This window comes from Vanellus vanellus (assembly GCF_965231255.1).
Source record: "Vanellus vanellus genome assembly, chromosome: 2".
Taxonomy (NCBI): domain Eukaryota; kingdom Metazoa; phylum Chordata; class Aves; order Charadriiformes; family Charadriidae; genus Vanellus; species Vanellus vanellus.
This window is the reverse complement of record NC_138906.1, coordinates 150,679,069-150,704,959: the sequence shown is the minus strand read 5'-3', so window position 1 is coordinate 150,704,959 and position 25,891 is coordinate 150,679,069. Positions and strand designations below refer to the sequence as shown.

The 25,891-nt window shown below is 42.4% G+C and overlaps 1 protein-coding gene across 1 annotated transcript; it reads right to left on the bottom strand.

Annotated features, from left to right (window-relative positions):
- Positions 1-7,783: 7,783 nt before the first annotated feature.
- TRHR (thyrotropin releasing hormone receptor) lies at positions 7,784-23,702 on the bottom strand (the record flags this gene model as incomplete). The annotated part of the gene is made up of 2 exons (XM_082499251.1): positions 22,887-23,702; positions 7,784-8,191 (listed from the first exon to the last, which is right to left on the bottom strand). The coding sequence occupies exons 1-2, from the start codon at positions 23,679-23,681 to the stop codon at positions 7,784-7,786; spliced, it is 1,203 nt and encodes a 400-aa protein (XP_082355377.1). The 5' UTR covers positions 23,682-23,702.
- Between the last annotated feature and the right edge of the window lie 2,189 nt (positions 23,703-25,891).

The window sequence follows — 25,891 nt, the reverse complement described above, 5'->3', positions numbered from 1 at the left end:
TTTATGCTTCTGTTATGACAACTTTGCAAAACAAACAAACATTAATTATGTGACAAAACAAAATGTGGCCAACATCCTCCTTTCCCCCATCTTCCATCGAAGATCATTCCTAAATGGATTCTTGCTACATGTAGTTTAGTTTTGCTGGTTACTCCCTGCCCTCTTGAGCAACTCAGCTGGTTTGAAATCAAGTGGGCCAAAAACTCCTTCAGCTTCTCATTCTGCTGATGTGCATTGCAACCCATTTTGGTCTATAAGGACTAGAATTACATCAAGATTTTTACATCCTGTTCCAAGCTCTCCTCCTCCAGAGGGACAGTGGGCAGCACGCAAGGTGAACATGAACATTGGCAGAACGTGTCAGACCTTAAAAGAAACAAGTCTTTCCTCCCCAGAGAGTTTTTCCTTATTTCAGGATATAATACCTTAAGTGGTTAAAAAACCAACATTTCAACACTGTTCTGCACTGCCGTGAACCGTACCAATGCTCAAGGCATTGGGTCATCTGAACGGGAGCAAGTAAACAGTTGATACAATCTGGAGCTGTCAGAGAAAGCTCAGAGTGAGGTTTCTAGGGAGGAACTTAAACTTAACTTGACAACCTCTCTGGGAAATCTGCTCCAGTGTTTGACCAACCTCACAATATTTTTTCTTTTAATTTTTAAATGAAATTTGCTGTATTTCCATTTGTGCCCCTTGCTTTTTGCCCTGCCACTAAGCATCACTAAGAAGAGCCTGAGTCCAGCTCCTTTCCCATCAAGTACTTATACATGCTGGTAAGATCCTCCTGATCCTTCTCTTTTCCAGGTTGAACAATCCTAGTTCTCTCAGCCTCTCCTCATAAGTCAGATGCTCCAGTCTCTTCGTCATCTCTGCAGACCTTCACTGGGCTCGAGCCAGTATGTTCATGTTTCTCTCATACTGAGGAGCCCAGCACCGGACACAGTACCCTGGACGTGTCTCACCAGTGCTGAGCAGAAGGGAAGGATCATCTCCTTTGACCTGCTGGCAATGCTCTGTCTAATTCAGCCCAGGAGGTTCATGGCTTTCTTTATTGCAAGGGCTCTTGCTGCTTCATGGTCAACTTGTTCATCAGGATCCAAAGTGCCTCACAGCTGCAGAGCTGCTCTCCAGCAGGTCATCCCCCACCACGTACTGATGTATGGGGCTATTCGCATATATATTCCCCAAGTAGACAACTTAAGTTGGGTACCAAGTGAAAAGATCAAGAAACCTACTACCCGGGATTCACAAAAATCAGCAAGATCTGATGGGAGAATGAGCTATCTGTCTCCAGTAGTAGTGATAGAGCATTTACCCCAGAAATGACAGACAGATGTTTGGCTTTAGCCTAGCCTCTAGGGAATTCAGCCTTTGCGTATATCCTGCTCCCCAGGAGAGCGTTTCCTATGCATTACCTGGAGTAAAATCATATCATACCAAGTAGTTCCACTTGTCCTCTTGAGGCTGGTTCCAAGTGCAAGTGGTTGACATCCCCAGAAAAGCAAGGCAGTACCCATCAAATAGGGGAATCAACTAAGTTGACTGTGGGGACCAAGAGCAAAGCAGCTTCTGGTCTCTGCCCCTACTCCCAAGATGATTTCCCACCCCCACCCCCACCCTTTTTTTTTTTTTTTTTAATGTTGTCCAATGCAAAATGCATAAATAATCCTTGTAGGGCAGACAATGATTCACATGAATCCCCTCCCGTTTAAGCACTGTAACTGCTAGACTACTGGCAAACTGCTCTTCCTTCAGGAAACAAAGCTTGCTTTTTTAGGATGCTCATTCCCCTACAGCTGACAAAGGATGTTGCTACATTATCTGTCCATTACCAAGGACAGCAAGGCAAAAGGCATGTATTCAAGTGGTTGGCAAAAAATTAAAGTCGCAGCATAATTATCTTGCTCAACATTTTATTAGCATAGCAACAAAAATCCACCACAAATCAATGTCCACAGTAGCATGCATAAAAGAATTAAAAAATGCTTCTTTTGGACAAAAGTTTTTCTTCATTTTTAGAAGGACTACATTTATCAGAAGTACATTTCTCTGAACAATTTCACGATCATATTAATAAACAAATTTATAAACCACATGCAGTGACAGAATGAGATCAGAATTAGTCTGGATAGGTGAAAGAGAAATCCTTTCTGAACCAGCTGCTCTTGAATAGTTTGTGTGAATTCAAATTTCTGGGATTCAGCTCCCAAATTAAGGAATTCTGGAGTCCAAATGAATTTGGCTGAAAAAATTCACTGGCAGTTGCTGTATCACTCTATCCCAGTAGTAATGAAAGAATTTGGAGAAAATAATCTTGTATTGAAAAGAACAAAACAGCAAAGAAACAATTCTGTCTGAAGAAGAGAGAACAAAATACTGAAAGATCATTTTGAAATTTCACCGCAGTTTGTAACCAATAAAACAGCTGTACACAGTAGAATTCATATAGTAGCGGAGAAATAAATAAGCATATGCAGCATTGTTGCAAGAACAACTTAGCTTTGAACATTCTTGAAATAATACGTTTCTCTCCAGTGAAAGGAGAGCTCTGGGTTGGGGGTTGTTTTTTTTTTTTTTAGAATACCTTTTTAAAAAAAAAAACAAGAAATATTTGTCTACTTCCAGAAGCCAAGTGACTGATGCAAGCATTCCCTGTGTAGTAGGGGAGCTACAGCTGCAGCTTCTGAACTGGGATCAGTCCTTCAGTCAATTGTATTGGATAATTATTTTTGAAGGGAACCTGGTGAGACCTTTATCGTTTGACTTGTGCCATTCGTTTCCACAGGGGCATCATAAACCCCTTCACAGTACACTGGAGCTGCTTTGATACAGCCTTAACTCTGACGTCAGAGGTCGTGCACTAATTTGAACCGAAGTGTGTGTTAAACACATCTAACCTTTCTCAGCCTCATAATTAACCAACACTGAAGCTTCCAACATCTCAGTGTATCACATGGGAAGCAGTGTAGCTCCAAAAGCCAGATGCTACAGCAGCATCACTTCTGTTAACTGCTGGGTAAAGCTCAAAAAAAATCACAGTAAGAAAGCAATCTCTTACATCAAAGCCATTAAATGAGGATGGAGACATGAATTTCAATATTTCTACCAATTAGACAATTCTTTCAAACTAAATGTTGCAAAGGAATTTGTTATCCACAAATTAAGTGTATAAAGATAGTTATATTTCTGCAGTCAGTAGTTGACATCCAGTCACTTTCGCTTCTAGCAAAAAAGTTTGCTATATTATCAATGAACTTAAAATCACACAATTTTTTAAATATATGCCCATATATCTAAACTACCACATCTATGTACCAAAAAAAAAGATTAGTTGCTGTTATAAACAGATGGGCAAACACAGAAATAGATCTAAAATCACATTAGCAAAATACCTAGCAAAGTTTCGTAGCGTTAGCTGTAAGAATCAGTATAAAATTAGCATGGTTTTCATGAATAACATCTATAAAGACATAGTCACAGCACATTATGAGTTAAAATCACACCTTAACTTAAATCTTCAATTTTAGATATTGCATTTGTGCACACAATTTCGCATGCATAAACATTTCTGTTTGCCCAAAGAAATATCAGTGTGAAATAATTCCTTTTCATTTGTTATTCCACGTGATGGCACATACAGAATCACATACATAGATTTTAGCCCTTGATGAAACCTCACTAAGAATATGGGCTTAAATACCTCACCTGAGCGTCTGAAAACAAAAAAAAAAGAACTACGGAGACAGAGGCTGAGAAAGCAGAAAGTTACTTTTTGAGCAAAAGAGGCAAATAAAGGAAAGAATTTACTTCTGATATTGTCAGTCTATAAAGGTTGTAGTTCAGTCTGTACTCTGAAAAGGGTCAAGATAAAAGCGTAAGTTTGCGTTACTGTTATTACGCGAATACTTCGCTCAGTTCTTAGCCCAGCCAGCTATGCTCCCAGCAGTATAACCAGCTTTCCGTGGCAGGTGCTCTTTGCCTGCTGCTCGTCCTGGAGGTCTGCTTGCATTTTAAGTAAGAAAAGGACCAAGTTCGGGCACTTTTTTAGAAAGTCTGGGAGGTAGGGCCTGGCCTGAAAGCACTGGATGGATGCCTGGCTGACAACAGCATTTGGAGAGGGAAAGGGTTTCCTAGTGCTGGGTCCACCAGTAGCCGCCTCCACACCTTCTCCCGACGCTATCAACCCGGGGATCAGCTTTCATCAGCTGCGAGAGGAGATGGACGACTGCACGCGAAGGCTTTGCTCAGTCAGATAGAGGAACTTGCTTTCACTTTGAATATGTTTCTTGGCTAAGTAAATATAAACGCCTGTGTAAGATTTCCCAGATAATTGCATTTTACTGTGACAGTTGCTTTGGAGGAAATGTTATACAGGTTGTGGTACCTCTCCTTGACTTCTCCTTATGGTGGCAAACTGTAGCTTTAAGCAAGTGTGAGTAGTAAAATGCTGTAGAACTGAAATTTCACAAGCAGTAAAATGCCATAGAACTGAAATTTCACATCAAGATATTCAAAGGAAAGGTTTGTTCAAGGTGTATGTCACTGCTATAGTATTGTATTTATGAGATGTGATTGCTCGGTACTCCCTCTAGAGTAACGTTGGTATTCTTCTCTCTGGACATGTGAACCCTGGTCAGCTTTGCCTGCTTGGCTGCCACGTGACTGACTTTGTCATTTTATTTTTTGCCTTATTATTTTAAAATCAGCAGCGAGTCTGGACATCCCCTTTCCAGTTGCGCTAGTCCCAAAGCAGAGGATTTAGAAAACTTTGCAACACAGCCCTTGCGGGTTCAGCTGTCGGTTCTGCGCCAGCCCACGCTCTGCCCGCTCCTGTGCCTCAGAGGAGAGGCTCCAGCGCCCAGCCTGCCTCCGGTCCGGTGGGCTGCCTGGTCTTAACACTGACCCCCCCCTAATTTGGGGTAAAAGTCTCAAGAAGCAGGATACCCCCAGGGTCTCGCTCCCTCGGCTTGCCAAAATGAAAAGGCAAAGTGCTGATGGAAATAAAAGACAGAAAGGGCTTTCTGGAGTAAGTTTGTCATGTCTGCACTGCTGGTTGGAAACCTCCTGCTGCCGGTCCCCTGCGTGCCCTGCTGTCACTCTGCCGGGGCAGAAAGCGCCTGGGGAGCTCTGCAAGGTTAAAACAGAAGCTAAAGCAAGGATGGAGATGGAGCAGGATACGGACCATTCCTTTCCTCCTTGCCACCCAAAAAATGTCAAATGGAGGCTTTGGGATGCAGCAGACATGGGTTCATATTGAAATTTAAATCTAAGAGCTATCGGAGTATTTTTAGTTCTCTTTAAGTTTGCTGATATGGCTGAATATAAGTGAAAGTGGTTTGAATTGGGGAATTGTCTGTAAACACAAAGAGAAACTGGATAGGAAAGCCTTACAGTGCTAGTGAGGCTACCTCTCATCCCACACCGGATGGGATTTTTACTAGAACAATTACTTTTTGCAGCTTTTTAAATGTCATGTACAAAAGCTGTGCAAAATGCTCTTAACGAACAAGAACACGCAGGCGTCTTCCCGAGTTTCTATTACTGCTGCCCAGGAATAGGGAAAATATAGTTTTATCAAGAACACGAGCTGGTCTAGAGCAAAGCCGAAGTTACATGCTGAGTTCAGACTGCAACTGGGGAGACTGTGGCCCCCGGCTGCTTGTCACTGGCAAGCGAAGAGCAGGGAAGCGGCTGTGCTGGCAAACAAGAAGCCACAGTGACTTTTCGCCCGGAGCAGGGATGAGCCGTGGAGCTCGGTAACCTCCGCTGCAGCCAGAGCAAGGAGGGTGAGCACAGCCTAGAAACAGGTCTTTTATAACATAATTTTTTGTCTCTGGCTCCAGATTATCTGAACTAGTGCTAAAGGTCATCATGTAAAGGGAATATTACAACGAACTAGAAAAATGAAGAAATGGCAGCACTGCTTTCACTGTATTTTCACTTTCCAACCAAATATACAGCCAATCAATCTTTCAAAACACTTTTTTATGTCCTGAAGTATTTGAACGGATAACCTTTGAGATGAAAATTTTTAAAAGTTACATTTTTCACTGAATTTTCCTCTTTTCCCTAGATATTATCTATATTGAAGCTATAAGACCCTGCAGCGGTCTGAGATAAAATTACTATTGAACCAAGATAAAATCAACTCGTAAAAAGCCTGCCCAGTACTCTTCAATACATGTCAAGTTCAGACAGGATTTAGTATTAGCTGAGACTTAAATTCAAAGTGGCACATCTATAAACTAGCTTGCTGAAAAAAAAAGAGATTTTTATATAGCTTCCTACTGACTTTTTAATTTGCTTATCCCCTGCTGTGAATTCATTGAATGGCCTTCCTATTTCATGCTGTTTAAGGTAAAAAAAAAAAAAAGAAAAAATATTTTGTATTCTTTGCCATCAGGTATCTGCTTATCGAAGCACGTTATGGTGTCTGCAATTAGATTTGTACTGCTGTGGGATGAGGGAGTCAATGGTGGGTAATTACTGTGATTGGCAGTGGTTCTGGCTGCTGTCAGACGGGCGCCGCTGGCACTGCGCAGTGCGGTGCCACTGCTCCCAGGACAGGCAGCAGCCGCGCAGGAGGGCGGCTCCTCTCTTCGCCTCTCGCCTTCACTGGGAATATCATCCACTGTCCCACTCTGCATCCGTGGAGAATTCCTGGGCAGCCTTGACCTTTCTGAGAGTGCAGACTGCCATTAAGCCAATACATGAGATGAAGGATTTGGGCATTCCTCCGAAGTCAAACTCACCTGCTTAAAGCTATGTTGTGTTAAGTGCTTTGTTCAGTTATTAGTATATATTTTTTTCAGTCCCCAAGAGGTTGCTTTTTCACAGACAGGTTTGTAGAGATATACGGTAACTCCTGCAATTCTCTGAGCAGAAATGCTTTTACATTTCATATAGGTTGGTGGGAACAGAGCATCCGAAGGCTTTATATGACTGCATACCCAGAACAAGGTGGGTCTCAGGCCTGAAAGTTAGGAGAGAAGATGCAAACTGAGAAAGAAATATTTTTCATTTTCATATCATCTGCAAAAGGAAATGAAAAACTAAGCTTCTCTGTGGATCTTCTATATTGTAAGATCTAAGGTATACAAGCTTAAGAACAGCATTTAAGCAGTACTGTGTAAAAAAAGCACAATGAAAGCAGAAACATGCATCATCACATAGAAGAGAGCTGGGTCAGAGAGATGTGGTACACATGGAGATGGTGTAGGTAGCGCAGAAATGGATGTAGCTTTCAGCACTCTCAGGACCAGAGTGCTGTTGTGGGGGATATCCATGTCTTCTCTTAGCACCAGCTGCATGGTGGCAGTGGGTTAGTTAACCCCGAGCTGGAGCGAGGGGCTGAGGGACAAGCAAATGCCCCATTGCCCTCCTGCAGGCAGCCAGAGTACACCCAGGAGGAATCTCTCAGCTCAGACACCAATGCCCACCCTCCTGCCCGACGTGTGCATGAGTCACCATGCCCAAGCACCACTCTCTGATGCTCCACCATTGCCCTCTTCTCCTCAGGGAGTAAGGTTTAACTCATGTGTTTCTACTCATCCTTCCCTGTACCCCAGATCCTCCTGCTCACAAGGCACAAGGCACTTTGAGAACATCACTTTCCAGAGCTGGGCAACTCTCCCTCCCCACCATGACCTATTTGGTGGGGTATTGTCTGTCACGGCCAGCCTTCCCTGGTCCTCCGCTGTGCTGCCCCAGCTGAAAGCTATTCCAGCACAGCCCCACGCACATGAACACGCTCTGGTTCAGGAGGATTATACACCAAACATTAAAATGTATTAACTGTTACCTCAGAGGACAAACACGTATCACCAAGGGACAATTTTGCAGAGGACAGAAAGGTATTGGTGACGGTAATATCTTCTAGCTCAGTGCTGAAGTGATCAGACTCTTTGATGACGTTATAATTTAGGGCCACGCTGTAGTTGGCCGGTTTCTTGTCCCGTTTCTGCTGGCAGTTGCAGAGTTTCCTGAAGGCTGCTCTGAATTTCTGGGACATGAGGTTGTAAATTACAGGGTTGATGGCACTATTTAAATAAATACAGATTCTGCAAAATAGAAGGAACCAGTTTTCTTGGAAGGGGCTGGAGAGAAAGGAGTTGACCACCACCAGTGTGCGGTAGGGCATCCATAGAAATGCAAACAGGACCACCACCACAGCCAACATCTTAGTAACCTGGGGGAACACAGAGGTAGACAGAAGAGGGGCAGAAGGTTAGTACTCATCTTGAAAGCACCATGTGCATTCCTCCATCTCTAGGGCCAAAGCAAAACTACAGACGGTCTCTTCAGCAGAGAATTTTTGATCAATATTTGATTCAGAAAGGTTTTCTACAATAAGAAGGAAAAAAAATAAACTGGCTCAAAAGTCCTCCTAGTTTTTACTAAATGATTTCTTCTAGATGACATCCCAGTAAGCTAATTGTTGTAGACCTGAGGATTTGCAGCTTCTCAAGCTGGAAGGTGGTGTTGATACAAGTTTTTGGCCATTTTTTCCAATCACAATAGACCTCCTCCTTTAGACTAGTACAGTCTGTAAAGTAATTGAACCTAAAGCCTACTCAGATTATCTGCATTAACAACCACACTAAGAGTTTACAAAAGCGAAAAGTAATGCCATAAAATAATAAAAAAAGATTTATTCCTATTCCTCAAATCCTCAATATTTAATTAGATCTTTATTATTTGATGTTTACTCTGAAATGTCAATTAAAGTTTACACAGCCAAGGAAAAGGGGATTATTGATAAAACTTGATTATTATAAGAACTTTCATCTGTTCTGTAGATTTGTTTTGAATAAAGAAAAATACAACCTTTGGGGATACCCAGGACAGCTGAAAAGAAGTGAACAAGAAATAATTAAGTAGTTAGAAAAAAATAACTTTCTCTTGTAAATAATTTAATGCTAGGATATATGGTATTCCCTAGTCCATTATAGAAAGTTTGAAAGGTCTTAAGAAACAGGGTAGAAAGTACAGTGAGATGTGACAGTGGGACAGTATGGTGTGAGTCAGGAGATTATTTGGTTAACTGTTTATGCAGGAACTGGAAAGTGTTGCCACTGATTTTGGTGAGCTGCAACTGCTTCTTTTGACTGCTTTTTTCTTTTTTACTATTTGCCTTTCTTCTTGACATAAAACTGCTGTTGCCTATTGACAGATTAGTTTAAAGAACTTTTTACTTTTGCTTCAGTCACGTTATACTTTCTGTTATCCTTTCTGGGTACCTGAAATTATACTTCAATGGGACAGCAACACCTGTAACCACAGGATACATTCTGGCTGTATGGGTTATAATTTCATTTCTTGCAGAAAGGGTGGATGTAGATCAATAAGAGATGAGTTTCAACTGAAGTGAGGTGGGAGAGATATCTCCACTATAATCACTCATGTATACATGCCAGTTTTAGGTGTGCTTTCTTGTTTGAACTTATAAGAGAGTATATAATTATCTTGTCTCCCGATCAGATAGTTCATTATATAGAAAGTCTGCAGGGATGCATTTTCTTCTAGCTATCTAGAAAGGCACATAAACATATAACCAAATTTGTTGGGTTTGTTACAGATATTTTGATAAAGAATGGGATGAAGAGCAAAATTACATATTGATATATCTGTAGCTATGTATCTATCTTCAAATGCACATATTCAAAGGCTACAATTTGATCCTATAATTCTCCCTTCACTCCCACTTTTGATTTCCCTACAACTGTGTTCAGTAGAAGTAAAAAATGAGAGTGAGAAATATTGTTTCCTTTTTTTGTCACTTGAGTGATACATTTCCTTCTGACTTGTAGGCTGCTTTTCTTATTTGCTGTGCACAAACCATCATAATAATAGAGCAAAATGCAAATGTGAATGTCTCAGGTAGCTAAAAGGATGATTTTTTTCCTTATCTCCGAAACACTTCTGAAAGGACCAGTCCTGTGAACATGGCTGCAAAGAGCGAGGTGACCCAGTGCTGGCCGGCTCTGGCTGAGGAAGACTCAGGGCTCCTCAACGCCTATCTCGCCTCCCTCCAGCTCAGCTCCAGCCTGAACCTCCAAATGGAGCAAATCCATTCCACTGAGAATAATCGTTCATCGTGGAAAATAATCCACATGTAAAGGAAGAAAGTAACCAGTTGCGGAGCTGGAATTAACAATGGGACTGAGCCCAACTAACAGATGTGTCAGCTCAGGCATTCAGAGGGCAGGTGGGTAACAGTCTACACCGGCATCAAAGTACTTTGCCACCAGAAACTCAGCAGGGGACTCTGTTATCATACCCACTGATCATTGGCAATTTACATTTCTTCTGAACATGTCTTTAAAGAACAATTGCTCAGAGAATCACTTACAACGGTGCAGCTGTCAATTCAAATCCTGGGTTGAACTAGAAATAAATTGATCTTACTGTCAGGAAGGGGATAGCTGAGAGTCACACAATTAATACTTTACAGCAATGAAAAAAAGGCTGTTACTCTTGAAGTGACTGGGTCCTATATGCCTCAAAGGCATATATGTATGCAGTGTGCAAACTATTAGCTGAATTTATGTATACTGGCAGCCTGATGTGCATTCTCCTTCTGTCTAGCACCACTAGCTTGTACTGCTGCCATGTTCATCTTCTTGAGGTTGTGATTTGACAATATATTAGAACTGGCTGTTAGTACCAGATAAAAAATATCGTGGTTACAGCACAAAGTGCCCTGAGCTGAGATCAATTCAGTCTGCAGGTTTGAACGTGTTTAAGAATGCCAAAAAGGGTAGCTTCACGCTGTCAGGCTTTATGCCAGGTAAGACATTGTCTCGCAGTGCGCAGACTCCAGACTTTCCTGGCATTAACGTAAACTGAAGCCAAAGTAACCTGTGAGTGCAGCTAAAAGGGCAATCCTGTTCTCACCTCCCTCCTTGTGCTGGTCCCCCACAGGGTGCCGGTCAGGTCAGACTGTTGATCCAACCGAAAACTAAGCACTTCTATGTAGAGCAGGTTTTTGGTTTGCTCAGCGTAACGATCCAACTTCTGCACCCATACTCTGCCACAGGGTCTACAGTCAATGCAGAAGAGGCAGAACCATGTGGCTGTGGGTGGCACCTCTTGGTGGTCCAGTCAGTGCAGGCCAGTGAGGAGAATTCACCATCATTTTAAACAGGCTGCATTGTGTCCTTCCAAAGCTGCCAAAAATCTCAAATCGGGCACAAGGTCTATACTGCCAGGCAGCAATTCAGTGGCCTGATCCACCTGACCAGTAGTGGTTGTGTCTCCGAGACCCAATGCAAAGCCCTGAGTTCAGATAGTTACTTGCCCATAGGTAAATCCTCCCTAAGATGGCTCCAGAGGCAGTGTCTTCTCATGACCGCCTACCTCAGAACATGACCTTTGGGCAGACGACAGCAGCTCCTAGAAGGTGCTCTGGCACTGCTCACTTTCTCACCAGTGTGGCCAGAGGGGTCACCACCCCACCGCAGGCTGAGGCACCCCTCAGGGCTTCTGTCCCAAAGGTGTCACAAACATACCCTGGTCTTTTTTTTACACCTGGAATTGCCTTTACAGATGAACCCAGCTTCTAAACACATGATTTAGGCCAAAGCTGCCTTCTTATCCACACCAAAAGTCTGCACTGGGACTGATGGGACTGCACAGAAACAGCTTGGAGGAAAGTTTGTTCCACTTTGCTTAAACAAACTGCCATACCCACTTTCAAATCACCTCATATGAAGCATAACTATCATTTGTGGGACAGGGAGGCTAATTATTTTACCTCACTGGAGTGCTAAGGGGAGAAACTTTTTTAAGAACCTGCTTTTTTATTACCTGTTGTCTCTAACCGTACAGCAAAGCTCCCTGAAAGCAGAGGCACTACCGTCCTGATTCATTAATCAGGTGAAGGCAAGCATACACTAATGGCTCTTTTCTTGTAGATGTGCACTGTGTATCCTACACTCAGAGTACAAATTGTTTTTAGTTAAGGAGATTGAAAACACGATTAAAAGGTTTTGGCTTTTAGTCCAAATTTCGAGTGTACTTTGAATGATAGCGAAGTGCTTGAGGTTGAATGTGTAACTGGCTGCACGCAACCACGCTTCAAGCCCTATCTTTTGGTTTCTAAGAATGTTCTGAAAAATATTTAAAATGTTTTTTTGTTTTTTTTTTTTTTTTTACTAAATAGATTCCCAATATTTTAATTCTGAATTGGTATTCTCCTTTTTCTTCCTGCTCCAAAACCTTGTTATTCTAAGGAAGTGCTTTTATGAGACATTTTCACTACCATGATACTTAACAGTTTGGTAGTTGCTTCCTTTTCCTTTGAACACTAATCTTTCTCACAGTGACAGGTAAAAGTAATAGTCATACTTTCTAAGTTACAGTGCCACAGAGTCACTCTGGTGTTTTAAAGGCATGTAATAGTATCTTTTTTTCTCGTGGTTGGTGGTGTTCATTGCAGTGGACAGAGATTGTATATGCCAGCCCGCGACTTTGTAATCCAAAAAAAGTTGTACAATGAGGAGGATGATTAAATAAATAAAAGGATTAAAGTCTTGATATAATAACACTGCAAGTGAAACTAAGCAATGTGATTGAGGATTTCAGGTAAGCCATACAGAATTTATCTTGCTTTGCGAGCTGGAATCTGCTTGCTCTGCTGTGAGAGAAGAGAGAGGTTTCTCTAGAGGGCACATCACCATCTACTGTATCGATGTCTAAGAGAGGACTTTCTCTAGAGGGTAACCTACCTTTTTAATTGACCATGCAGGGACCCTAGATGATTTGACTGGACTAAGCAACTCTGTGAGATATGCACAATGTTAAGTGATTTGGATTCCATCCCAAGTATAAATAAGCACACTTGCTATCAAAGTCTGTATTTATTTTTCACAGTCCCCTTGATACTTGAGGAAACATGGAATTCCTTTGGGGAAAGTATGAAATCTACCTGAAAATATGTAGTTCAATGTTAATATTGAAAATGGACAAGAAAAAATATCTTTTGGCTGAGCTAGATGGGATAAAATGGAAGTGTGGATGAGATCAACACATCCAGAAGCAGAACCTCATCTGGACGACCAGACAAATGAGGAGCATCAGGGAAAGAGAAAAGGAAGCACACAGCTTAGGTTGTGTTTCCATGAACACATCAGCCAGACAATGTGTGTGCTCTTAGCTACTATAAAAGGGAACTAGGCTGCTTCTTTGTCTTCCCATCTGCTTCCCCTGGCCTCTTGCTCTCTTTTAAAATGTGATGAGCTGCTTACCGAAGTAGCTCACAGAACAGGTACTCTTAAAAAAAAAAAAAAAAGATTTAATTTTCCCTACATTTTCAAAGTTTTCCTGTGTGGCAGGCAAATGCTTTTTCTATGCTTCAATTTTAAGTTCTCTCACTCTCTTCTTCCTTCCCACAAACCCTAAGTCTTCAAGACATTTTCTTGCAAATGAACAGAACAAAATGATTCAAATCATCAGAAGAAAAAAATTTATGTTTTAGAAATGCTGAGAGATCCTAGTACCTGTGCTAGTGGGGGGTTGGGGGGGGAAGACAAAAAAAAAGCACTGTTAGCAAAATTAAGCACCTGCAGAAAAAAAAATTAAAAAGCAGAAATAGTTTTTCTCCATTTTACTGTATGTTGTAAAGAAACATTTAATGTTGGTTGGTGTTACTTGTTAGTGAACCATTGTTTTATTGTGGAATCTGCCCTGATGTACTTTGAATAACATGTTTTCTGTTCATGAAATGAAACCTTTCTTTCCCTCTTGTCTTTTTAATAAAAGACTTGGGAATAGTATGCCTAAAATGGACAAGAAGGGAAACTGTCATCAACCTTCAGCTTTTACCATCACAGGTGTACGTCTGCTCTGATTTCATTACCCTAAACAACAACTGTAAAATAAGTGTCTAAACCTTCCAAAGTTCAAATAGGAGCCATTATTTCTTTTATTTCGGTAAGCAAAGACAGTTTAGAAGTAAGTGGAATTGTGGTGGTGCTGTATATGAAAAATCAAAGAAAAAGAAATGTTGAGATTTATTTTGATACTTTCGGTATTTTATGGTGTAAAGATGCAGAAAGGAAGACTATGAGTAAAGACTAAATAATTATTAGCTTAATTTCAGGAATTTGTAAAGTTGAAGCTGAAATTTTTGAATCAAAGTTGAATATGAACTTCTGTTGATAGAGGCAATGAGAAATTCGATTTGTCTGCTGTTTTTGGCAATGGACAATACGGTCAAATCTTAGGTACAGGCACTTGTATTTTTTTCCAGGCTGAATTTATGCATGCACATTACTGTTTATATATACTATAATATATACTATAATACTATATATACACTATAATATATACTACAAATACCTGCAATTGCAGTTAGTGTTTGCTCAATTGCTATTAATTTTGATTAGGGTACACTCAGTGAATGTATTTTCTGGAAACTTAACAATATGGATCGTTTGCAAGTAACAGTAACAGACCATTTTGGAACAGCAGAGACACAAATTGGTGGGCTGTTGCATGGCTGAAAAACAAGACACCTATCTATCTGTTGCATCTGCCTTTGCAACTGCAATGAAGAAACTAAAACAAAGTTGCAGAACAGCTAGCTACCCAGGAGGCCAACAATCCAGATGTTTTCAGCCAACTGCAGCACCGCTGAAAGTGGTACTACCACTGGGGTTGGTCTGGATGATCTCCAGAGGCACCTGACAGCATCAGTGATTCTGTGAAATTATAACAAAATATTGGGGGGAATTTCTTTAATCTAAGGTCCTGAGGGGTCTGAGACAAAGTCCTTTGTTGGCTCATTTGCATTGAAGTTCCTTCTTTGGTTCTGAATCAAATAAATGGGACTTTGAACTGTCTGGCCTTAAGAGATACTCTGCCATGATATCATCTTCTAATCATATTGATCTTTCCCCTGTCAAGCTTTGAAGTTTCATCTTCTATTACCTGGGTTCAACTGAAGTGTGCTGGAAAACTTTGCTTTCTCAACTTCCCTCCTGTTTAACTTGAGGAAATGTGTCGCTGCCCTCAGGGACAAGGGAGCAGAACAGAGCTGGCAGATCTTTAAGGACACTTTCAACAAAGCGCAAGAGCTCTCAATCCCCAGGTGTAAGAAATCAGGAAAGGAAGGCAAGAGACCAGCATGGCTGAGTCAAGACCTGCTGGTCAAACTAAAGGGCAAGAAGGAAATGCACAGGCAGTGTAAGCAGGGACAGGTATCTTGGGAAGAGTACAGGGATGCTGCCTGGTTGTGTAGGGATGGCATCAGGAAGGCCAAGGCGCAGCTGGAGCTGAACTTGGCAAGGGACATAAAGAATAATAAGAAGCACTTCTACAGGTATGTCAGCCAGAAAAGGAAGGTCCAAGAAGGTGTACTCCCCCTCATGAACAACGCTGGCAAACTGGTAACAATGGACAAGGAGAAGTACTCAACAACTTTTTTGCCTCAGTCCTTACTGGCAACCTCTCTTCTCATACCTCTTGAGTGGATGAACCATAAGATGAGGACTGGGGGAGCAAAGTCGCTCCCGGTGTAAGAGAAGATCAGGTTCGTGACCACCTGAGGAACTTGAACATACAAAAGTCTATGGGACCTGGCAAGATACATCACAGAGTCCTGAGGGAATTGGCTGATGTAGTTGCCAAGCCACTCCCCATGATATTTGAAAAGTCATGGCAGTCAGGTGAAGTCCCTGGTACTGGAAGAAGGGAAAACTTGCACCCATTTTTAAAGAGGGTAGAAAGGAGGACCCTGGGAATTACTGATCTGTCAGCCTCACATCTGTGCCTGGGAAGATCATGGAACAGACCCTCCCAGAAGTTATGGTAAAGGCCCATGGAAGACAGGGAGGCGATTCAAGACAGCCAGCATGGCTTCATCAAGGGCAAATCCTGCCTGAGCAACCTAGTGGCTTTCTATGATGGAGTGACTACACCAGTGGACAAAGGAAGAGCTATCGATGTTATCTATTTGGATTTCTGTAAGGCCTTTGACACAGTCCCCCGCAAGACCCTTCTCTCTAAATTGGAGGGATATGGATTTGATGGGTGGACTATTTGGTAGACAAGGTATCATTTGGGTGTTCGCATCCAGAGAGTAGTGGTCAACAGCTTGATGTTCAGCAGAGGTCGGTGAGCAGTTGTGTCCCTCAGGGGTCTGTATTGGGACCAGTGCTGTTTAATATCTTCACCAATGATATAGACAGTGTGACTGACTTTTCAAATATTTTCATTAATGACATAAACAGTGGAATCAAGTGCACCTTCAGCAAGTTTGCAGACAACACCAAACTGAGGGGTGTGGTTGACATGCCTAAGGGACAGGATGCCATCCAGAGGGACCTGGACAAGCTTGTGAAGTGGGCCTATGTGAGCTTCATTAAGTTCTACAAGGCCAAGTGCAAGGTCCTGCACATGGGTTGGGGCAACCCCCAATACCAATACAGACTGATGGATTAATTGACTGAGAGCAGCCCTGAAGAGAGGAACTTGGGAGTGCCGGTGGGTGAAAAACTGGACATGAGTCAACAATGTGCTCTCACAGCCCAGAAGGCCAACTGTATTCATGGCTGCCTCAAAAGAAGCATGGACAGCTGGTCAAGGGAGGTGATTCTGCCCCTCTACTCCACCCATGAGACCCCACCTGGAGTATTCTGTTCAGCTATGGAGTCCTCAGTATAGGAAAGTCATGGACCTGTTGGAGCAGATCCAGAGGGCCACAAAACGATCAGAGGGCTGGAACACCTCTCCTATGAGGACACGCTGAGTGATTTGGGGTTGTTCAGCATGGAGAAGAGAAGGCTTCGGGGAGACCTTATAGCAGCCTTTCAGTACTTAAAGGGGGTTACAGAAAAGATGGGGATAAACATTTTAGCGGGGCTTGTTGTGCTAGGACAAGGGGTAATGGCTTTAAACTAAAAGAGGGAAGATTTTGACCGGATATAAGGAAGATTTTTTTTACAATGAGGGTGGCGAAACACTGGCACAGGTTGCCCAGAGAGGTGGTAGATGCACCATCTCTGGAAACATTTTAGGTCAAGTTGGATGGGGCTCTGAGCAACCTGATCTAGTTGAAGATATCCCTGCTTATTGCAGGGCGGTTGGAACTAGATGACTTTTAAAGGTCCCTTCCAACCCAAACCATTTTATGATTCTGTGATTCTATGTACACCAGAACTATTTAATTCTGTTTTCTCAGGTTCAAATTAGTCAAATCACCCAGCAGAAATACTCTGTAATGTAACTGTTGTCAAAGAGGTCTCACCTTACTCACAGTCAACTTTTCATTTTCTCTTAATTTTCTGTTGCAAAAAGTATATCGCTGTTTATCATTGAAAGCCCCTATTGGCAGTCAAATGCTTTCCAACAGTATTGTTCAGCTATATATGAATTTCAGTCTAGCAAGGTTATTTTATTTGCAGAGCATAGCTGAAAACCCATTCAAAACAGTCATGTCCAGCTCCATCACACCTAATAGGTGTTTAAGATTTTTCTTTAGTCACAAACTAAACACAGGCTTGAAGGTTTACCTACATGTTTCAATACTAAAAGCAAGTGTCACGTTAGTGATTTCTCAGGACCTAATGCCACATAATGTTGAGCACAAACTGATTCCTCTGAAAATGGAGCATACCAATATCTCACTTTCTTCTGGCAGGCATCTTCCCTCAGGAGAAAGTCAAGTGTTGCCTACTGACTTGTAGTGGCTGATCACAAGCTCTAATAAATAAATGACTCTTACTGCTTTCCATAAAGAGTCAATCAGCTGAATTTAGCTTCTGACAAAGACAAGGCAGAATGAACGGGTTTCTGTTCCTTCTGGGACATCAGGAGCCTGATGGAAAGTACAAAGTGAATTGAAAACAGACTCCCATGTACAAAACAATGCCTGACTGCCAAATAAAACTAGTTCTCTTTTTGAGAACCTTTAAAGTACATCTATCACACCCTGCTAGCCAGTACAGTTCTGTAAAACAGAATAAATGTTGCACAAGTGGGATTGGTTTAGCTCTTCAGAATTGGATGTAAGAATGGAGTTTGACACATCCTAAGGGTACATATTGGTGCTCCTTTCCTTGGAAGAACTTTAGTTTGCAGTGTAAACAAATAAGTCATAATTTCGGTAGTTGTCCAACATCAGCAGTAACAGTTGCTGTCCAGTGAAACAAAAATGTGTTAGAAACAGAGACATTTTATGAGAAAAAAAGAGCTTATTTTGTGCCTTTCTCTCTCTTCTGACATTTCAAAAAAAGACTGATTTTTATACCTGTTTGTTTTTTTTTTTTTTTTTTTGCTTGTCTTCCCTGCCCTGTTGAGTTTTGTCTTGCAGTGCTTTGAACAAAAACTTCAGGGGGCCCTGAAGAGTGCTTTGAAGGCTTTGTCCGTTGGTGGTTGTTCGTATGGGGGGTATTGATTCTTTAGTAAACAGATTTTGTTCCTGTTAGCTTTCCAAACATTGGAATGAAATAAATATTTCCTAGAACTAGCATAGATCAGTGACTTTTAAATCGTGTGGGTGGGAGGGTAAAGGCAGGGAATGGAATGAGTAAGCAGAGGACCACTTTCTACCTGGAAGAGCTGGTTTTCGTTCATTGGAGATGTACTATAGCTTCATCTTGAGCTCATCCCTAGGCTTCTCACATGAAAAATATGTTAAAATAGGCTTGACTCACCATTCTAAAATATATTGCAGGCCTTCTTTCTAAATCATAGAATGCTCTAAATTGCTGTTCTGTTTTGAAAACAAAACAAAAGTCCTCTCACCACCTGAACACTTTTTTCCCCCTTCAGTGCTGGCGTTATGTCTGTTTACATCAGAGACTGAAAATATCTGTTCTGACAAAACTGAACATGGTCCATTTATTCTCGTTCAAGAGTAGCCACCTCCCTCCCCCCCTGTTTATGTCACTGCTGAGCTTCCCACCATCCCCCCCACCCATGCCTCAGCTTACGTAGCTGTCCTCTACAGTTGTAAGGCAATGGTTATTTTACTCTAGATTTGCTTCTTTCCTGAGCACAGAGCTGTTCTAGACGCCATATCAGGATTGTTCCTCTCTTGCCCTGCTCTTTCTATTGCTGCCAGGTGGGAGGAAGCATCCTAGATGTTGAATCTAGGATGGTTTCCAAGTTGGTCTTTGCATTTTTAGTCCGTCAGCTTCTAGTTCTGGGCTAACTTTCATACCTGAAACGCAAGTGACGTATTGTCATTTTTGAAGACAGCAACTGAGATTGCATAACTGCATGACTCACAATAGAAAGTATTGACTGTATATAAAAGATATTGGCTGTATATAGAAGACAAATTCTTGGAAGCAGTCGTAGAAACACAAAGGTGACAGTACCTATATAGCTATATGCTAACACAATAATATAGGTTAAAAAAAAGTCTAAAAAACAACAGGTAGAGGAGAGAATGCTTTCTTACCCAGGTATCAGGTACCCAAAGCAAGTTTTGACCTTTCTTAACAATCAAAAACTTTCCAAACATAGATGAGATAATGGGAAGTCCCACAAAAATTAAAGAAAATGGTATGACCTAGCAGTCTGGGTCAAGATAAATCCAGATTAGTCAAGCAATCCAGGTCAGACTAAGTGGGGAAATCAGTTCACATACCGCCATGTTGGATTAATCATCATCAAAATGGTTATGAAATTCCTAAGTTAAACCTTCATGAAAGTTGAGGAAACCTATCTAACTTACTGTTTCATTCTGATATATTGTATAAATATGAGTGCATACTAGGTTAATTATAATAGTAATTAATCATAATCACTCAATGGAACTGCACTGAATTTCCATGTCCAACTTTTGACAGTGGGGTGGTTGCAGGGGTGGCGTCTCTAAGAAGAGGCCTGGGGCTGCCCGATGCTGGACACAGATGGTTCCATCCAGCTCCAACAGATCCATCCTGAGCCCTGTGGACACCACAGGACACAAGCTGGTGGCACCTCTGTGAAAACAAGTTTAAGAAATGGAAAAAATGCTGGAAAGAGAGAGGGGAGAAGAGAAGAAAACAGTGATAAACAGCAGAGGGGACACCAAAGTCAGAGGAGGAGGTGCTCCTTGGCAAAGCAGGCACCACCTGAAGGGGCTGCAGCTCATGGAGGACACACACTGAAACAGGAAAAGAGAAGGAAGGAATGACAAACCTCTGCAACCTGATTGCAACTCTCCATGGCCCCCCTCATAGAAGGGACTGAGTGTACCCTGTGCCTATAACAAGGGGCAATAAATTAAGTTAATTTTCCCCAAGTCTGCATTGCCCATGACGATAACTGCTAAGTTATCTTCCTGTTCTTATCTTGACCCATGAGCTTTCTTGCTCCTCTTCCTCTCATTTTCTCCCCCATCCTGCTGGTGGGGGGGAATGAGCAAGCGACTGGGTGGGTGATTGGCTGCAGCTGGAGCCAACCCAGCACAGGAACATGCACAAATTTCATTTTGTAGAAAAGTTCTTGGGTAAATATGAGAACTGCCGCAGAACTAGGAAGAGTACACCACATATCCTGTCACTTTTTCTACAGACCACATGCTGGACATGGTATGCAACTCACGGAATCATGGAATCATGGAGTTTCAGAGTTGGAAGGGACCTCTAGAGATCATCTAGTCCAACTCCCCTGCTAAAGCAGGATTGCCTAGAGCACATCACTCAGGACTGCATCCAGGCGGGTCTGGAAAATCTCCAGAGAAGGGGACTCCACAACCTCCCTGGGCAGCCTGTGCCAGTGCTCTGTCACCTGAACCGTAAAGAAAGTTTTCTGTGTATTTGAACGGAACTTCCTGTGTTCTAACTTGTGCCCATTGCCCCTCGTCCTGTCACTGGGAACCACTGAAAAGAGCATGGCTCCATCCTCCTTCAACCCACCCTTTAGATACTTGTAAGCATTAATGAGGTCTCCTGTCAGCCTTCTCTTCTCCAGGCTAAAGAGTCCCAGCTCTCTCAGCCTCTCCTCATAAGGGAGATGCTCCAAGCCCTTAATCATCTTAGTTGCCCTTCGCTGGACTCGCTCCAGCAGTTCCCTGTCCCTCTTGAACTGGGGAGCCCAAAACTGGACACAGTATTCCAGTTGTGGTCTCACTAGTGCAGAGTCACTCTAGTGCAAGCACAGTTCCAAGAAGGCACATAGACAGTTTTACATGACAGTAGAACTCAGTATGAGGCCAAACTATAGTGTTAGCTGTATGTGTCTTTGCCAGAGCAGCAGGAAATTTTCGCTTGTGTGTCTTGCTAACTGTTGAGATTTTAGATTTCTTTGAATATGGACTTGTGTTTTCCCATTTTACACCACTGGCTATATTTTGCATGCTGCTATTATATAAAAAATATTGCTAATAATGCCACGCTATTCTTGCTTTGCTTCCTATGTTGTGCTATATGCAAATGCTAGCTTTATTCAAAATGGTGCTACTTTAAACAATCAAGTAACTTAGCCTTTTAGAAAAAGTCTTGCTGTCTTTACAAGACATAAAAGATATCACATTATAATCCTTATTTTTTGGTTTCATAATGTAATAGTATCCACCTTCAGCAATGCTCAATGTAAGATTTGCCTGGTTTTCAAGTGATGCTAAGCACACATAATCAAGCATGTATACTAAAGTGATATTAAGAACTTGAAAAGCAGATTATCTTCTTCTACGAATTATTGGACAAAGAAAAGCAAAATGAAACATTTCTAGTCTACTAACTACAATTGGAGACACATAATTAAATATAACCTGGTGCATGTGTTTCAGTTGTGCATTTCAAAGCATAGTTCTAGCGCTCTCTGAGCGCTCGGTGCTCTGGCAGGTGGCTCAGTTAATTTTCGAGGTCACTGCCATCTCTGTAATAAGGGAAAATGGTCCCTCTCATTAAACAGTAACAATCTACGTAAAATAAGAAGAATATAAAGTTCAACCTGTCACCCAAGGGGGGGCACTCAGCTCGTTTGAGAAGCTGCACACCTCAGCTTTGCTTATGGAGGGAACTGTACAGCACAGGGCAGTAGAAGCATCCTGCTTGGCAAAGCCACCCTCGGGGGTGCCTTGCGGCGGTGGCCAGGGGCGGCGAGGCAAGTCGGTCAGCGTGGAGCATTGCTCCCCAACGCTCCCATCGAGCTGCCTGACCCCACCGGCTCCTGCTCCCCAGCGCCAGCTGCGAAGCGGTGCACCCCGCGTTTCTCAGCGCTGCGCCCGGCTGTGCGACCCGCTGCAGGCTGTGTGAGTATGAGGCAGCACGGTTTATTGCAAATAGCCAAAAATTAATCTACTAACTATATTATAATCACACATGTTTAACAATATAAAAAGAAGGTAGTCAAACCTATGCTTCAGTTTTGTGCCATCAATACACAAAAATATTTTATAGGAGACAGAATAACCAAGATACTTAGCATTTACAAAGCATTTTTATATACAGACTTAAGCTGAAGTGGACTTTTCACAGGAGAATGAGACAGAAGAAAAGTAACAACTTGGCTGCATATGCAGAGTGACACAGTGCCTTAGCCGGGACAAAATCTGAAACCTCCTAAACTCCCAGGTTATTTCCATCTCTTCAGATTTCAAAAATAACTCAAGTCACTTTGTACATTTGACAGGTTTACTAACAGGCTGCAATATAAGGAAACTACAGTTTAAAATATTTCATTCTTTATTGACAACTCCTAATTGCTTTTTCATATAGGAAATAAAATAATATTTGTTTTTCAGTCCTTGCAGTGGGTAATAATGAATAGACAAGAAAAAGCCCCAACATATTTATACCTATGTGTATACATATCGCAGAATTTCAGCTTGACTACTTAGCAAAAAGGGAGAATATATTTTACCCCCTTTCACACATTTATACTAGTGATCTCTAAAAGAAGTGGGGTTTAGGTTTCAGAAAGCCATTTCAAACTGCCGTTCCTACCTGCCTTCGAGAAGCAATAGTGCTATTGAAACTCCTGTTAGTCATCTTGGAATTCACAGGCTTGCTTTGGCGAGCCACGTCATTCCTCCATGTCTTAGAGTTTTCTTTTGGGTCCGAAGGGATGGGGTTCAGGAACAGTATTCTAGCAATCAGGCCATAGAGGACAGTTGCCAATACCATTGGCACAACATAAAATATACCAAAGTCCATCATGTAGATAGGAGAGTAATAGCTCCTGGACACCTTGTAGCCACAGGACACAACAGTAGTGTCTTTGTAGACTACTGTGTTAAGGTCTAGCAAGAAAAACCAGAGCATACAGTACATGGAGGTGAAAGCCCAGACAAAAATAATGATCTTTTTGGCTCTTGAAAAAGTGCATAGGAATTGAGCTTTGATTGGGTGGCAGATGGCTATGTATCTCTCAATAGTGAAGGCAGTGATGGAAAAAGAAGAAGCATTGATCCCTAGGTACTGGAGATAAGTGATGCAGAGACACCCCACATAGCCATACACCCAGGATCTATACAGGCTTTCTGTGATATTGGGTAGTCCTGCAGCCACAAGCACCATGAGATCTGCCACAGCCAGACTCACCAGATAGCAGTTAGTGGGAGTTCTCATGTGTTTGGTTCTGAGGACCACCAAAACCACCATGATGTTGCCCACGATGCCCAGTCCGCAGATGAGGAGGACCAAGAGGATGGTGACCACTTGGTATTCAGCTGTAACGATTTCCTGGCTTGATAGTGGCAGCCCAGTTTGGTTCTGCTCGTCCCCTGTGCCGTTCTCCATCTTCACCAGCCCACTGCTGCTTCTGCCCAGCACTCGGTCTCAGCACGTGTTGTCCGTGGTCCCCTGCAAAAGGGTGAGTGGAGCAGAGCCTGGGTGAGCCGCAGCCCCAGAGCACATTCTCTGTGTAGTCACAGTCCCATTCCTCTACTGTCCTCCACTCACTGGAAGGCACCTGGACTTTCAGTCTTTGTAAATTCAATTACCAGACAAGTTAATCCCTCTCAGGCTCCGGCTCATTCGCACAGGTTAAAAAGCTGTTTTCTCATGTGGAGATGAGAGCTTTCCCTCCTGCAGAGGAGGAGGAGGCGGCGGCGGCAGGGAAAGCAGAGCCCTCCTGCACTGCCAGCTGGCTAAAGCATTGCACGGGACTGAGCGGATCCAGTCCAGGCAGACTTGAGCATCACCGCTTTCCAGGAGGAGTCACAACGCACCGAGGGTGGAGACAGCAGCGGGAGGTGAGAGGAGAGTGATTTGTAAAACCCCACAGGTTTTCTGCTCACGCTGCTTTCCCTCTCTGCTCTCAGGTGGCTATCTCGCGTTATCGATCATATTGATCCACCCTGGCAAACGAAGGGGAGGTTGACTGGCAACAAAAATACACCGATTTCTAAAATTCTGACTTCCCCCGTGTCCCTGTCCTTGTGAAAGTGGTGGTAATTTACACTTGCCTCCTGCTTTGCAGGGAGCTGTAAGAGTCGTTTCAGAGCTGACAGAAAGAAGTGTATCCCAGGTTTTGCAAAGAGGAGGAAAAACTGGGTTTCTTTGCTTTAATTTATAGACAATTCTGTTCAAAACCTCAATTGCTATTGCTGTCATCACTCCTGAGCCTTTTCAGCTCTTTCCTGGATTGTAGCACAGCAACAATAAAACCACCAGAGCACCAATTGCTTCTTAATGAGATCAGTCACACACATGTGCACATGCACACACACACAGAGCGTTCCTAATCCACCACTGTTTCCTCAATGATGACTCTTCTTTGGTTGAATAAACTCCTTCTTGTTCAGTCAAGTTGTGTAAAACCACAGACAAATCAAAGACTGGTGGAAATAACTGCTTTGAGATGCGCTGATGAAAGCCCCACAGATGCAGCAGCAGTATTCACGAGCCCAGCTGCACTGGGAGATGGACGCAGAGCTTTTCTGTCTCACTTGCTGGCGATCTTAATGCCTCAGTGAGAGGAAACCCTTCTGCAGGGCTCTGTGGAGGAGCCCATGTCAACTCCCCATCACAATGTTTCAACCCATTGTTTCTCCTTATACTATTGTGTTAAAAGGTTGAAGATTAAATCTGCCTTAAAACTCCCTTTTTCCTCCATTTAGGGCAATTTAGGGTTCAAAAAAATAACGTGTTGCACAACTGGGGAAAAACAACTTGGATTTCAAAACAGATTTTCATGTTAAGAGAGAGGGAGTAGCATGGGCACATGATGTAATGTTTGCAAAACTAGGATTTAAAATAGATCGAAACTGCAGGTGGTGACAAAAAGAGCATATCACCTGAATAAGAGCTGGAAATTAGACTCAAACAATTTCAGAGGTTTGAAGCTACTCGGTTAAGTTTTCCAGTAATCTTTTCCATCTGTCTGTTCACACTTCAGTTGTGATCAGATGCTTTTCACCTGTAGACCCCAAAGTACTTAATGAAGTAAAGCAAATATCATTATTCCTATTTAACAAATGAAGAAACAGGGGTAAAAAGAATCTGATTCATTGCCAGTGGCCTAGCAGTGGCCTGTGGGAAAATTCAGATTACTGGTTACTTGACTAACAGCGTATCAACAGAATCATATCGTGAGTCTCGTTGAGATTCTGCTCCATGCTATCTGCAGATCCCATTACTCTGGACATAGCTGAACGAGGAAGAAGGCCAGAGATATTGTGACGCCTGGTTATCAGAAAAAGGATTCCTCCCAGCCCCCTTCATACTCCACAACTTTTTATCCTTCAAACTGGGCAAATTCCTCATTAGAAACGTATGCTTTTAAAGCTATGTGGGTGTAGCCCAAGATGCTCAACCCAATAGCATAAAACACACCAGGAGGGAGCCCAGGAGTGAACTATCACAGATTTAGTGCCAGTAATCAGGGACACAGTAGGGGTCAAACCCACCAGGACATTGAACCAGTGTTCAAACAAGGAAACCGAGTTAGTTGACAGCCTGGATAAATCCCTCAAGCCTCAGTGGCTTCAGCTGAGTCTGAAGTTTTT